The following is a 15,013-nucleotide window of genomic DNA, read 5'->3' on the forward strand; positions in this document are numbered from 1 at the left end:
ATACCTGACCCAGAGCTCCATGATTAGGTGACTGGAGCAGATTAAAAAAAGGTAAGTACTCAAGTACACACTTTTTTTTTTTTTTTTTTTTTTTTACAGGTTAGGCAGAATAGGTAGGAGGAAGGAACATGTACCAACAATTTGATCAATTCAGCAGCACTGTCTGTTCAGTAAAAGCTGCTCTAAAAACCAACTTCTGACAAATGATCCTGTTGGAAAACCAGAATTTGATCAGCAAACACAGTTAATTGCTGTAGTGCTGATCTGTGTATTCTGAGTGGAGGAGTTCCTATTGTGAGAATACAAAAGATCAGTTGGGGAGATCACTACATCTATATCGTTTATGTTGGTGCAGTAATATGTAAGCTTTTTTTTCTTTAAAACGGTTAGGTCAATGAAAAAAAAAAAGAATTAGGCCTGTATACCCTGTTTAGTCTTTTCTTCCACTCTACTTTGAGTAAGATGTTATTTAAAATGCTATCCTGCATGTATGGCATTTACCCATTTAAGTGTGAAGGTAATAAAACTGATGCAACAAATTCAATCTTAACATGAAATAACACATCTGAATTTACAGCATTTTGGCCATACAAAGCTGTATGTTAAAAATGTAAGACCTTAAGACATAAGACCTTAAATTTATTTTCTGAAAATCATCAGTAAAAAAAATACTTATTCAAGGTGGCACACAACTCTCAGATGATAGCACAGTAATCTGGTAGCTGCAATGTTTTCTTTACTGTGAAAGAGCATTTCTAAAATAATTTCTCCACACCAATGTAACATTTATGATCTTCAATAATAAATGCTGAACTTTAACAAGAACAAAGTACTCTGAACTTATTAAAATGCAACAAAGTAAAAACTTTTTCTAAGGATTTACAAATGTTCAAGATATCAAGAAAGCAAAGCAAAAAAACTCAGCCAACTGACTAGAAAACATTTGAAGGTAAAACAAGTTTCTGACTTTATTTATTTCCATATCAATTTTTTTTTCCTACGAATATAGAATATTGAACTAATTTGCACAACCATTATTAGACCTAATTTCGATCAATTCTTCTGGGAGACATTATCAGGCTTCCTTTCACACTTTCTCATCCTCCCTTTGCATGTCTGCAAGCCTACCATTTCTCAGAGATAGTAAGAAACTATTTGGAAAGACTCCTTATAAAACATTGCAGAGCATTGCAGTCTGCACTTTGTGTACATTTGGAACTAAATATAGAATATTAAACAAATTGGCACAACCATGATTAAGACCATGTCTGGAATCGTTCACGCTATGTGGAGAGTTGTGAACTTCTGATGGATCCTGATATTATTCTAGAGATTTCCTCATGCTAAGTTGGATGGTGTCTGTTCCTCCCCATACCTGTCTGATGACTCCCCTTCCCCAGAGAAAGTCAGAATAGCATTTTCATGGCATCCATAATATGCAGACATGTGCGCACAGGTTACAGTGTGCATGCCATGAATGTAATATCAAGTGTGGTTTGCTATATAGTGTAAGTTCTAGTATCCAAGTTTACAGCAACTGAGATAGGTACATACACTGGTACATTAATCTTATATAACAACCAACTCACATCCTCACAGTTTAAAGAGGTTGTAAACCCCCTGTAATGTATAGGTAAGCCTACAATAATGCTAATCCTATAGATACTGTAAATATCTCCGAAACCTGCACCATTAAGAACATTTTTAATGTATACTGCGCCGTGATATCAGCAGCGCTCTGAAGGAACAGCCATCTGTGCAGTTTCTTCAGAGCCCTGTGCTGTGACGGGCAGCTCCCACGCTCATGCGCGGGAATGACATCACGAGGCTCTGGCCAGTAGCACAATCGAGGTCCACAGACCCAGAAGGAAGATGGGCAAAGATGGATGCAGCCTCCAGCGGGGACAACGAGGGCTTTGTTTGGAGGTACATGTTACATAATGTGCTAGTATGTGATGCATAGTAGCACAATACGCCTTTACTTTCCAGGTAAGAAAAAAAAAAACTACGGAGTTTACTTCCTCTTTAAGTAATTCCTCTGTACCAGTGAAGTGCAGATGTTCACACAGGTTACAGCGTACATGTGGATCATTTAATATCAGATGAGGTTTGCTATAGAGTGTAGGCCATCCAAATGTCCGATGTGTGGGATTTTAAGTGTAAAAGAAAAACAAGACGATATGCATACTTATATCATTCATGCAGCTGTAATATCTCATACACAAAAGCTCTTCAGGCGAGTTATCAAATGTCTACATGTATTGACCACTGGGACATCTACCAAAAAATCTACCATGGGTGGTATATGACCCCATATAAACTTTCTAAAATTTACAGAGACTCCCCTAGTAAATGTTTGAGAATGTGTAACCAAAAAGTCGCCCTGCATCACATTTTGTGGGGATGCCCGCATATAACCTACTTCTGGAAATGAATAGCTATCCTAATTAGCGAAATCACAGAGGAACTCAAACCTCTAAAACCAAAGCTTGCCCTTCTCAACATAGGGATAGAGGCATTCCAAATAAAGTACAGAATAGTAATTTCCCCAGTAAATGTACAATGTCAGTATGAAAAACTCCTCACACTTAAAAGTCTTAAGGCCCTACATGTTCAAAAAGTCTGGAATTCATGGATACACCATTCTAAGGCTGATTTACTCAGGACAAGTACTGGTTCTTTTTATTTTTCTTCTTTCCCATTTTCTTTCTCCTTCTCCCTCTCCGTATTTGTATCTGCTTTTGCTTGTCCTTCTTGATAAATGTTATATGAGGATGAATCTACCCCATACCATTCCCAAGTTCACCGGTGGTGTATTTGGTCTGTAACCTGAACCTTTTTAACTCGCCACAGTATGTTCCCAATAGGGTTGATGAGGAGTTTTTCAGTTAAGAATCTCTTCCAACGGGGTGGCGGAACTTTAATCACCTGGCCTACCCATGTCAATCTATATTGTGTATTCACCTATGGGGTATAATTTTCCATTGCCCTTTATAACACCTTTGTTCTTTGTTGACATTATTTCCTGAAAATGTATTTAATTGACAACCTTAATGTTTTGTATTATGTGCTTACTGTTCTTTAATAAAAATATTTGAAAGAAAAAACTGTGACATATGCTAACACACACACACACTTTCCTCTGTGATGAATATATTAAAAAAGGTTATTTTTTCTACATTTTTTTTGTTATGGTCAAGCAGCTGCTATGTTTCTTTGTCTATTGTGCTGGGTAAGTGCTATGGGCGATCTCTTCTGTCAGTGTCTTTAGATTGGCAATAGTGAAAAGGGAAAAAGGATTAGGAATTAGGAAAAAAGAATGGAGGTAGCCTATCAATCCTCTGGTGGGAGAGAGGTGCTGGGCATGCCACTGCCAGATGTAAATGAACCGTTTTTTCCTCTTAGATGGCAATGTTGCTTTGCTGGGGGAAGAGGTTTCATAGATCTACCTTGGGTTCATCCCATAGACCCTGGTTCTCCTCCCTTGCTGCAACTGTTCTCCCAGCATTATCAACATAGTTCTGCTGTTCAGTTTTTTTCCCTTAGCTTAGTAAATGAGGGGAATTTCGCTGGCTTCCATCATCCATTCATGTGCAAGTAGAAATACTCTTGTGTATTTGCCCTTGAACAATATTTGGTATTCTGTGCACAGTGAGCTCTCACTACATTCACTAAGCTAAAGGAAAATATCCTAACAAAGTTAGAACATCCTAGAGACGGCAAGTAGTTAAGTAAGCTCCAGTTCATTTTAATCAGAAAGTTTGTGAAAAATTCAGTTGCAGACTATTTTTTATCTTATAGTGTGGGTCAAGCTGGAGTGTCTGGCTAGATGACTTTGATGACATTACTGTCTACAAAGTTAGTGGCTCCATATAAAGTTAGTGTCAGGTTTGTCTGCCGCAATGTCACAGTCCCGCTAAAAATTGCTGATCGTCGCCATTACTAGTAAAAACAATTAATAAAATAAACAGTCCATAAATCTATCCCATAGTTTGTAGATGCTATAACTTTTGCACAAACCAATCAAAATACACTTATTAGGATTTTTTTTTTACCAAAAATATGTAGCAGAATACATATTGGCCTAAATTGATGAAAAAATTAGATGTTTTCATTTTTTTTATTGGGAATGTTTAATAGCAGTAAGTAAAAAGATATTGTTTTTTTATTTTAAATTGTTGTTTTTTTTTTGTTTATAGTGCAAAAAATAAAAACCACAGAGGTGATCAAATACCAGCAAAAGAAAGCTTGATTTTTGGGGAAAAAAACCCATTAATTTTATTTGGGTACAGTGTGCAATTGTTAGTGAAACCAACGCAGTGCTGTATTGCAAAAAATGGATGGTCATTAAGAGGGTAAAACCTTCCGCAGCTGAAGTGGTTATTGTAACAATAAAACAGCTTTGGAGAAAGCCCAATAGGCTGGGAAATTAAGTATCTCGCAGATAAGTGCAATATGTTTTTATCTGGACCTTTTCCAACAATATTTGGTGCATGAATTTCCATGGAGCAACAGAGAGCAAGGTCTTAAAATGGAAAAAGGTTTGAAATTTGTTTTCTAAGTGGTCTTTTGTGTCCTGCAAAGGGATGGCTCTTCTAGCAGTCATCAAGGCTAAAGGTAACTATGATTGCCTCTACATGAGAATCTTACATTAGAAATTATTAGACACACTTGAACTCATGTTAATGAGATGAAAACTCTAACATGGTGATCAAAAGGAAATCTACTAAAATGCTACAAACGGATTATAAGAACTTACACTGCGGGTATAGGATTGTGTATATGGGATTGTATGGTTCGGTTTCCATTACTGTTTTTTTTTTATTGGTTGAGCCAGATGTGTCTATTTTCAACCTGACTAACTATGTAGATATGTACTATGTAACTGCCCCTGTAGCACAATATGTGTGCTATCTTAACTGTTTTTAGCAGTATGACTTGTAGTTTATTGGCTCTGCATGGACATCTGAAGATGCTCTGAACAAGCTACTCTACACAAACTGGCTAGTCATTTAGCCCAATGTAGAGCATCAACTCCATTTTGCTAAAAGAGGACTTCTATTTAGTAAATGTAACCCATCATATTTTCATTGTTTCAGAGGCTGTAAGAAAAGTGTAGGTGTATAATTTACAACAAAAGTGCAGTTGTAACATAAGTTTACAAACTTAACAAACAGTTAAATTATGTTCACATATTAAATTGTAATAATTAACTGTAAACAGATTCATTGAGCAGAGAATGAAAAAAAATAGAGAAGAGCAACCAAACCCAATACCTTTGCATACATTCCAGATCATACTGATTACTGGATTACGTGACACATTTTAGCAGGGTTATTTCTATTCTTCAAATATATACTGTATAGAGCATGTACTGCATAAGGAGCTGAAAATTTTTCTCATTTTAAATCTGAGCAAAGGTAATTATGTTACAAAAATAATCTTACAAAAGTTTCTATAATTCATCAAAACTGCATATATGTTTTTCTTTAATCCATAATTGCTTTAAAACTGTGTTCTCGTTGTCATGCTTTATCAAACAGAGCTTCTGTTACACTGCCTAAATATATACAGTATATATAAAAAATAACAACAGACTTAGAGTCAAATCATGCACAAGTGATGGGAGAAACATGCAATTCTCAATATCACTTATGTGAAATAATATACAAGTCTGTTCACAAGAAAGAAAATGAATGGAAATGTAGTTGAGAATACACAAAAGAGAAAACAACATGGACTTTTCTTGCTAAAGGATAGCCATTTATCTGTTCAAATATTTGGTTCTCGTGGTTTAGGAATATGGCATTAAGTTACTCCTCTTCACATATTCCTATTTTAAAGGAAGATTTTTTTATTTATTTATTTTTTTTTTTCAATTTAAGCTCAATGCATCAAGTGAAACTGAAGCTTCACAAAAAGCAGCATAGTCAGTGAGATTGTCTAAGATTTGTAATAAAGCCCATAGGCTTCTCATTCATTCTGTGAAACCAAGACTGATAATTTGATTCCAACTGAGCATTCTAAAGTGATTAACTGGAGTTTGTGTACAAAAGGATATTGAGACCTGGATGGATGCATTAAGAAGTATCGATGGTTGTTACCTGAAGAGGAGTTACAAGAAATTTCATCTGCTGCAACGAAGACGAATTGATTTCTGTAAAAGAAGATAAAATTCACAATTCTGCTTGCTGACTAGAAAATGTTGTAGCTGCCAGTTGAGTTGATATGTATAGATGGGACATTGGGAAGAAATTTAATTTTAAATAATGTGGAAGGAACACATGGTGACATATTTTAGTTCTAAAGAATATGTAAGTATTGCCAGTAAGAATGGTTACAGGGTATTAAGCTTAAAATGAATGACAGACGATTCTATCACAAAGTGCTTCAAGGCCATTGAATGTTCAAGTTAAGAAATTTATTTTTAAAAGGGTAACTCAACGCCTTTGTTTCTTATTGTGATTTATAGAAGATATTGTGTGATATGGCTAATGTAAACAGCATGTTCTATAGTCTTAGAATATATTATATAGATGTTAAATGATATATGTCAGCTAAATTTCATGTTAAATATGTACATTTTGACTATGCTGTTTTACACTGACATTTTTTATATGTGCGTACAGTGCATTGTTTAATATTACAAGCATTAATCACAAAGATGCCCAAAATCTGTCACAAAATGCCATATCTATGGCAGTTCAAAAAAAATAATAATAGCATATCCTATAAATTGGGACCCATAAGCATTAATTATGGGAACCCATTTTGGGTCCTGTCCTAAAAGTAGGGCATCCTGAATTAATATAATGAAATGTATAAAAAGTGTCAGTAGCCTCCAAATTGGTATTTCGGATTCCTGTATGCAGGCAGGTTGAATTACCTACTGGATTTGAATATCTTCATGGAGAATCTGGCATCAAGATCTTTTTACATGAGTTTATAGATTCACCAATTTACAGAAGCCTTTACAAGGTGTCTTTAATTTCTTTGTTGGGTGCATCTTTTAGGGCCTACTCTAAGCCTAAGATATAGTTTTGACCCTAAAGCTTGTGGAAATGTGTGAACAGTTATTTTTAATGACACAGTTTTTATCTATGTGTTTAAGTCATATGATTAAAAAAAAAAAATGCTTGCTGAATTTTTGGTGAAGTTTCCAGAAAACATTTTTTTTTTACAGGGATGGATGATACTGCACTATAAACACAAATACTCTACAAGTGTTTTAATGCACTGAGCTGAACACAAAATATCCTAACCCTTAAGCAATGCATACAGAAAATTAAGATAAAATGAATCTAAAACATGTCAGAAAAGGACCACAATGCATGAAAACACACATAAAAAGCAGATAAAAATGCATGCAGACTTAAAAGTAAAGTACAGTCTTTTTTCAGTTTTTTATAGTGAAATATGTAACGTACAGTAGATCAGCTGGATAGAAATAATTTGATCAAGATATTGTAATGTTTTAGAACATTCTTTCCAAATATAATTTACAGTTTTATATGTTTGTACATATTTGATCATTACATGCCTAAGTTCCACCACTTGCTTAGTAAGGCTAAACAATAGTTGTGCTTATGAAAAACAAAAAAAGACGAGGGTGCCACCACCTAAGAGTGAATCATATATTAAAATTAATATTAAAAAAGTAAAATGATACTCCCTGTACTATTAATTGGATTTGCAAATTTACCAAATCCAAGTCAAAACTCTACTGTGGAGTGACCTTTTTGTAGGCATAATTGCACCTGGAAGGTGCTGCAGAGGGAAAGATGGTAGCTGTCATGCTGGAATACAAGTTCCCTTCAGTACACTGGGCAGCTTCTGGAATCATTACAATGGCTCGGCCAAAATAGACTGCACTTGGTGATCTTCGGTGATGACTTCACTACTTCCACAGGGGCATGGCTACATGTTTCAGGGCTTGGAACACCCCTTTATCAAGCCAGGAAGAAGTAGCTCCTTCTTGGCTTGATAAAGGGGCATGGCTAGCCCATAAACGCATAGCCACACCCCCCGCTGACATAGTGACATCATCCCTGAAGATCCATGAGTGGTGATGAACTTGGCCGAGCCACTGTAGCAATCCCAGGAGCCACCCAGTTACAATAAAAGGGGCTTGCATTCCAGCCTGACAGCTACCATCCTCACATTGCCAGCAAGTTCCAGGTGCAACTCTGCACTTATCAGTAATCTCCCTGATGATCTCTGCCTACAAAAGGTCACTCCACTGAAGGTTTTTTTACTTAGATTTAGTGATAGGCTGATCCCATTAATAATGCAGTGAGTGAAAAAAAATGTTCTCATATAGATTTTAATATATGATTTACACTTAGGTGGTGACACTCTCTTCTGTTTGTTTTTAATATGAACATTAGGGTTCTCAAGACCTGATTCAGAGGATCAGCAAACACCTTTAGGTGCATTTTAGAAGCTTGCTATTAACTGGACTCAATTCTTGTGCTTTTGTATCTCTTTCCATTTAGTTTCTGAATGAGTAGACTGAACTTTACCCTGTTATCCCTATCTACTTAGGCCCTTATTACATCCAATGGTTTATTTAGCGACATAGCATTACTACTTTTTAATGCAATGGTTGTGCTTAACTGCTCCTTGTAATGATCTGAACATATGGGTTGATTTAGTAAAGGATTAGAGACTGCTCACTTAGCAAAGTGAATGCTCACTTTGTAATGTAGCTGGTAACTTTGTAGTAAATGAGGTACAGTTGTGTTCACTTCAGTCATCCAATCATTTGCAAGGAAGAAACTTTTTTTTTCAAATTACCTTACACTTGATTTTGTGCACATCATTTACTAAGCTAAATGAGCAGTCTCTGCTCCTTTCAATCTCTAAGAAAGCAGTTTGAGATTGATATCATATCCTAACAATTGTTAAGCGGCATGTTTGTTGTAACTGGGGTATATGATTCTAATCTAAAATCAATGAGCAAGCATGTACAAATGTCAAAGTCTCATATAAATACTTTAAATAGGTTCAGGCTCATATAAAATATGAATTATGCTGGTAAACACAGATTATTGATGAAGGATGGATTTATGTGATTGTACATACATGAGTTCATAAATAATACAATACATAACATGTATGATACATCATAAAGTGCTGGATGTATGGGTTGTTGTTGCCTTTAAAAGGTCTTTCTAGGTCAATGTAACATACAACTATTATATAAAAATTACCTCAAAAGACATTTTTTAGTTAAAGTCTGTGTAATCTAAACATTTTATAGAGTTGGCACAGGAACAGGTGTACACATTTCAGGATTTTCCCCTACCTCTTGCTCTAGTGAAAGATCTCCCCAGTGGTTGACATAGACATTATTGATATTGACAGAGGGTCTAATCCTTCCCTACTCTACCCAAAACTAGAAAAAAATGTTTTATTATTTTAAAGGATCTAATGCATGAAACCTCAAAAACAAAAGCAGTTACATGTGAAAATGTATATTATATGGTAAAACATCCTAACTTTTGATGTAAATGTATGCCAAATAAACAATGCCTTCTTCCCCATGCAGACACACTAAGCTATTTTCCCTTCAAATACTATATATACTGTATATATGTATATATATATATATATACATATATACACACAAATATATATATATATATATATATATATATATATATATATATATATATATATATATAGTGACAAGTTGGGGAATTTGTAGCTCATTGGCAGCACCAAACAGTGAGTTTACTCCACACCAGAAGTACGTTTTAGGCCTTTTCTGCCCACTTTTATATAAAACAAAGGAAAAAGTTCACACTACAACAGTTTCCCATGCAGGGGTTTCTCCCCATCAATGCAACAAAACATAAAATTCAGCCTTTGGCTTTCTTTGCAGCTTCACTGCTCAGGCCACATGCCTTGGTCCTCCAGACTGTCAAACACACAGTCCTAGAGCTTGTGCACAAAACACTGTACCTTTGTCAGCTCACAGCTGCTACATCCTCACAGGCTTGGACCTTTGTCTGTCCAGACCTGGACAGTATCATGCAATGTGCACCTCACAGCTCCCTTCACATACTGACACCCTTGGGAGGGTGGGGCCACTGACCTCTAACTCTGTCTCTAACATAAACCCATCATACACCTGCATCATTGGTATGCCTGTTTTCTGCAAAATCTGGCCTAGACCACCAATTTAAACAGTGACAGGCTCAACCTTCCAAATATGCCCCCACCCTGTTTTGCGCCAGAGGTAGAAACACACCCACTCTTCACATTGGCACCTCTGTATCTGCTACCACCCCCAGGGGTCCAAACCTTTCTGACCTTCTTTCTAAAGGGGCACTCCATCAACATCTTTTTTTAGGATGTGCATTCACAAGCACTTCTTCCTGACCCTTGGGGTCCCTTTGATCCCTCTACCATCCCCAGGACTACTCTCCCGGAACTGTAGGGGGCCCACTCCTATCACATCTGTCAGGGTACCACTCCCCTAACTACCTGTATCAACCTTAACCAGTACCATCTATTTTTCAGGTTCGCTAATACCTGTGTGGTTACCCTTGGCAACCAATTTCTCAGAAATCCAAAACTCATTATTGTCAATATCATAAGGAACACTTGTCCCATTGTTTCCTATGACCATGTCTGAGGAGGGACCACATGCATGCAAGCAGTTACCCCCTATGGGACCTTTCCAAAGTTTCACACTGCCCCCAGTTATTCAACAATCTAATAGTGACTTTCCTACCATTGAACAATTTTCACCACATTTCTTCACACTAATCTCCTTAACCATTTTCGTTGCCTCTGGTACTTTTAATACCTCTGATCTGTCCAATAGTGCTAGAGAGTGCTTCTCTTACAGCACACTGTGAGACAATTTTCAACATTATCACCAAATATTATATCATGTAACGCCAATATTGTTAATCTCTGACCAATACAGCAAGTACTATCCAGCTCCAATTAGCAGTACTTTGAGCATGTCTGTCATCACAAGACATACTACATCTTCAACTCCTTCATGAGCTGTGGGCAAAATTTCTGAGGTTTAATCTCTGCAGCAGCCAACACGCCCTGGTCTATAGGCTGTTCAGCAGACCCTTCCTTGCAGCTCCACCACCCTGGTGACACTTCCTCTCTTGTTGCCATGGGAAACCACTCACTCCCAGCAGAGCATTCCCAGCTCTCTCTAGATCAGATTGCTGCTTTGTACCTGATCATCAAATGGTACACTTACTGCAACTTTGCTGGCAGGAAAGGCTGTAGCAATTCAGCCCAGCGACCTTTGGGCCATGCTTTGAATGCAGCCATATTCTCAAATTCAGCCAGGAATATGATCATCAGATAACATAGGCTGTATGAAATCAGCCGCACAGATCACTCCTTCATTGCCACAGGCAACAGCACTCATTTTTGCAGTCACAGACAGACAGTTCTTTAGAAACAAAAACTTGGCATACCGTCTCTTTAAGGCTGTGTGACAATACACATCTAGCTGCTCACACAGCAAAACACAAACAGTCTCTGGCAACTCACGTTTTTTTTTTTGTATGCAAGGATCCTAATGCCACCGTTTTTTGCCCCCTGCCATTCTTCACCAATTGTGATAAGTTGGGAAATTTGTAGCTCATTAGGAGTTTACTCAATGCCAGAAATATGTTTTAGGGCTTTTTCTGCAAAAACGTTCCACTTAAATAGTTACCCAAGCAGGGGGATTTTACCATCAATGCAGAAAAACATGGAATTCAGCCTCGTGGCTCTCTTTGCAGCTTCCCTGCTTAGGCCTTATGCATTGGTCCTCCAGACCATCAAACACACAGTCCCAGTGATCATGCACAAAATGTTGTACCTTTGTCAGCTTGACTCTCCTGCAGCTCCCAGCTGCTACATCCTCACAAACTGACTCACAGCTCCCTTCACCCACTGACCCCCTCAGAAGGTGGGGCCACTGACCTCTACCTCTTTTTTAAAAGCACAACTGAGGGCTCATTCTCACAGGTATTCTGGTTAGATGATTGAGTGGCTCGTTTATGCAGCTGGAGTGGCTTGTTATGCATGGTTCATTGTTCCTGTCAGCTAGGCTGTACAGGGCCCCATGATTTCTAACAACAGCCCTATATATATATATATATATATATATATATATATATATATATATATATATATATATATGTATATGTATATGTACATATATATATATATATATATATATATATATATATATATATATACACACACACACTTCTCAGAATAATTAAAAGGAACACTTTGACAACACATCAGATCTCAATGGGGAAAAATATAAACCCTTACATTTTTGTAAATATTTTATTATATCTTTTCATGTGACAACACTGAAGAAATTACACTTTGCTACAATGTAAAGTAGTGAGTGTACAGCTTGTAAAACAAGGTCAATTTACTGTCCCCTCAAAATAACTCAACACACAGCCATTAATGTCTAAACCGCTGGCAACAAAAGTGAGTACACTCCTAAGTGATATATGTTCAAATTGGGCCCAAAGTGTCAATATTTTGTGTGGCCACCATTATTTTCCAGCACTGCCTTAACCCTCTTGGGCATGGAGTTCACCAGAGCTTCACAGGTTGCCACTGGAGTCCTCTTCCACTCCTCCATGACGACATCACGGAGCTGGTGGATGTTAGAGACCTTGCGCTCCTCCACCTTCCATTTGAGGATGCCCCACAGATGCTCAATAGAGTTTAGTTCTAGAGACATGCTTGGCCAGTCCATCAACTTTACCCTCAGCTTCTTTAGGAAGGCAATGGTAATCTTGGAGGTGTGTTTGGGGTCGTTATCATGTTGGAATACTGCCCTGTGGCCCAGTCTCTGAAGGAAGGGGATCATGCTCTGCTTCAGTATGTCACAGTACATGTTGGCATTCATGGTTTCCTCAATGAACTGTAACTCCCCAGCGCTGGCAACACTCATGCAGCCCCAGACCATGATGCTCCCACCACCATGCTTGACTGTAGGCAAGACACACTTGTCTTTGTACTCCTCACCTGATTCCCGCCACACACGCTTGACACCATCTGAACCAAAAAAGTTTATCTTGGTCTCATCAGACCACAATACATGGTTCCAGTATTCCATGTCCTTAGTCTGCTTGGCTTCAGCAAACTGTTTGCAGCCTTTCTTGAGCATCATCTTTAGAAGAGGCTTCCCTCTGGGACGACAGCCATGCAGACCAATTTGATGCAGTGTGCGGTGTATAGTCTGAGCACTGACAGGCTGACCCCACACCCCTTCAACCTTTGCAGCAATGCTGGCAGCACTCATACATCTATTTCCCAAAGACAGCCTCTGGATAGGACACTAAGCACGTGCACTCAACTTCTTTGTTCAACCATGGCGAGGCCTGTTCTGTGTGGAACCTGTCCTGTTAAATCACTGTATGGTCTTGGCCACCGTGCTGCAGCTAAGTTTCAGGGTCTTGGCTAACTTCCTATGGCCTGGGCCATCTTTATGTAGAGCAACAATTATTTTTTCAGATCCTCAGAGAGGTATCTGCCATGAAGTTCCATGTTGAACTTCTAGTGTCCAGTATGAGAAATTGAGAACGATAACACCAAATTCAACACACCTGCTCCCCATTCACACCTGAGACCTTGTAACACTAATGAGTCACATGACATTGGGGAGGGAAAATGGCTAATTGGGACCAATTTGGACATTGTCACTTAGAGGTGTACTCACTTTTTTTGCCATTGGTTTAGATATTATTGGCTGTGTGTTGTGTTATTTTGAGGGGACAGCAAATTCACACTGTTATACAAGCTGTACACTCACTGCTTTACATTGTAGCAAAGTGTCATTTCTTCAGTGTTGTCACATGAAAATATATAATAAAATAGTTACAAAAATGTGAGGGGTGTACTCACTTTTGTGAGATACTGTATATATATATATATATATATATATATATATATATATATATATATATATATATACACACGGTATATGAAAATCTATAATGTTTAGAAAATGTGGCAGTTTTGCTTTAAAGTCCAGAGGTATTCTCATTTATATTTTAATTGCTTGTATGTATGAAGGGCTCATTCCCCATGTAAATTCTGCATGTATGTCTACCAAATCATAAAACATATTCCAAGATTTCCAAGTTACTAGACATGTATGCACACTCACATTGAACACGTGATAATGGCATTTTGCAGTGCCATCATCATAAAAGATTTGATTCGCCCAATTGTTTGTGTTTAGATAAACAGTATGATGAAATAACTGAGCAGCACTGACAAAGTTCCTTATCTGCAAATTTCAGTGGTAAAATAGTGATGTAAACAGGTTATCTAACCAGCACAATAAGCTTTTACCCCAAGCACTAACCAGTAAAGCTGGACACTTTTTTATAGAATGTGTCTCAATTAATATGAATAGTGATATCCCCATATATACTATATATGTGTTGGAAACATGTTTCAAGTTCACTGCAATTGTTTTTAATGATTTTTACCTGTTTGAGGTTCACCAAATGGGCAAACAAAATGGCCAGATTTGGCATGTTCACCCACCCAATTCTCTGACTGCTACCACAGCTGAAAGTAATTTATTTAGTGGTGCTATTACTCCTGCCACTAAATAACAGCTTTCTGCTGTGCTGGCTACAAACAAGTTGAGGCACAATGTGATTTGTTTCTAGGACACTGATTGCTACCTGTATCCAAGCAACCAAGGATCCTGTGTGGGTCAAATGACTGTGTCCTGGCAAACAATCATATCAACAACAAACATATCATCGGTTGTCAGGACACCAGTGGCTGCACAGTTTTTGGTTCTTATGGTGCACCATAAAAATCAACGACACTGTACAAAATGAATAACAACACAGGGTCCTTCCAAATTACCAACAGGCCCTTATTTCAGAATGCAACCGGGCTGTCCAATAAAGAAGGGGCAGTGTGTGACCCCTTCTCCTGAACTATACCAGACCACATACCTTAAACATGGAGATGTTATCCTGATAAGGTGCCC

General features: G+C 37.6%; 1 protein-coding gene across 7 annotated transcripts in view; it reads right to left on the bottom strand.

The window, feature by feature from the left end:
- RBFOX1 (RNA binding fox-1 homolog 1) overlaps window positions 1-15,013 on the bottom strand; it is a 1,110,521-nt gene that overhangs the window by 36,396 nt on the left and 1,059,112 nt on the right. For 3 of the 7 annotated variants that reach the window (XM_082260840.1, XM_082260837.1, XM_082260838.1), the window contains exon 11: window positions 6,105-6,157. The exons of the other annotated variants lie outside the window; for them this stretch is intronic. In XM_082260840.1, coding sequence (XP_082116966.1) covers window positions 6,105-6,157 — 53 coding nt within the window. The remainder of the gene's footprint in view (window positions 1-6,104; window positions 6,158-15,013) is intronic. 7 annotated transcript variants of the gene reach the window in all.

The sequence above is a fragment of the Pelophylax lessonae genome (assembly GCF_965119305.1).
Source record: "Pelophylax lessonae genome assembly, chromosome: 6".
Classification (NCBI taxonomy): Eukaryota; Metazoa; Chordata; class Amphibia; order Anura; family Ranidae; genus Pelophylax; species Pelophylax lessonae.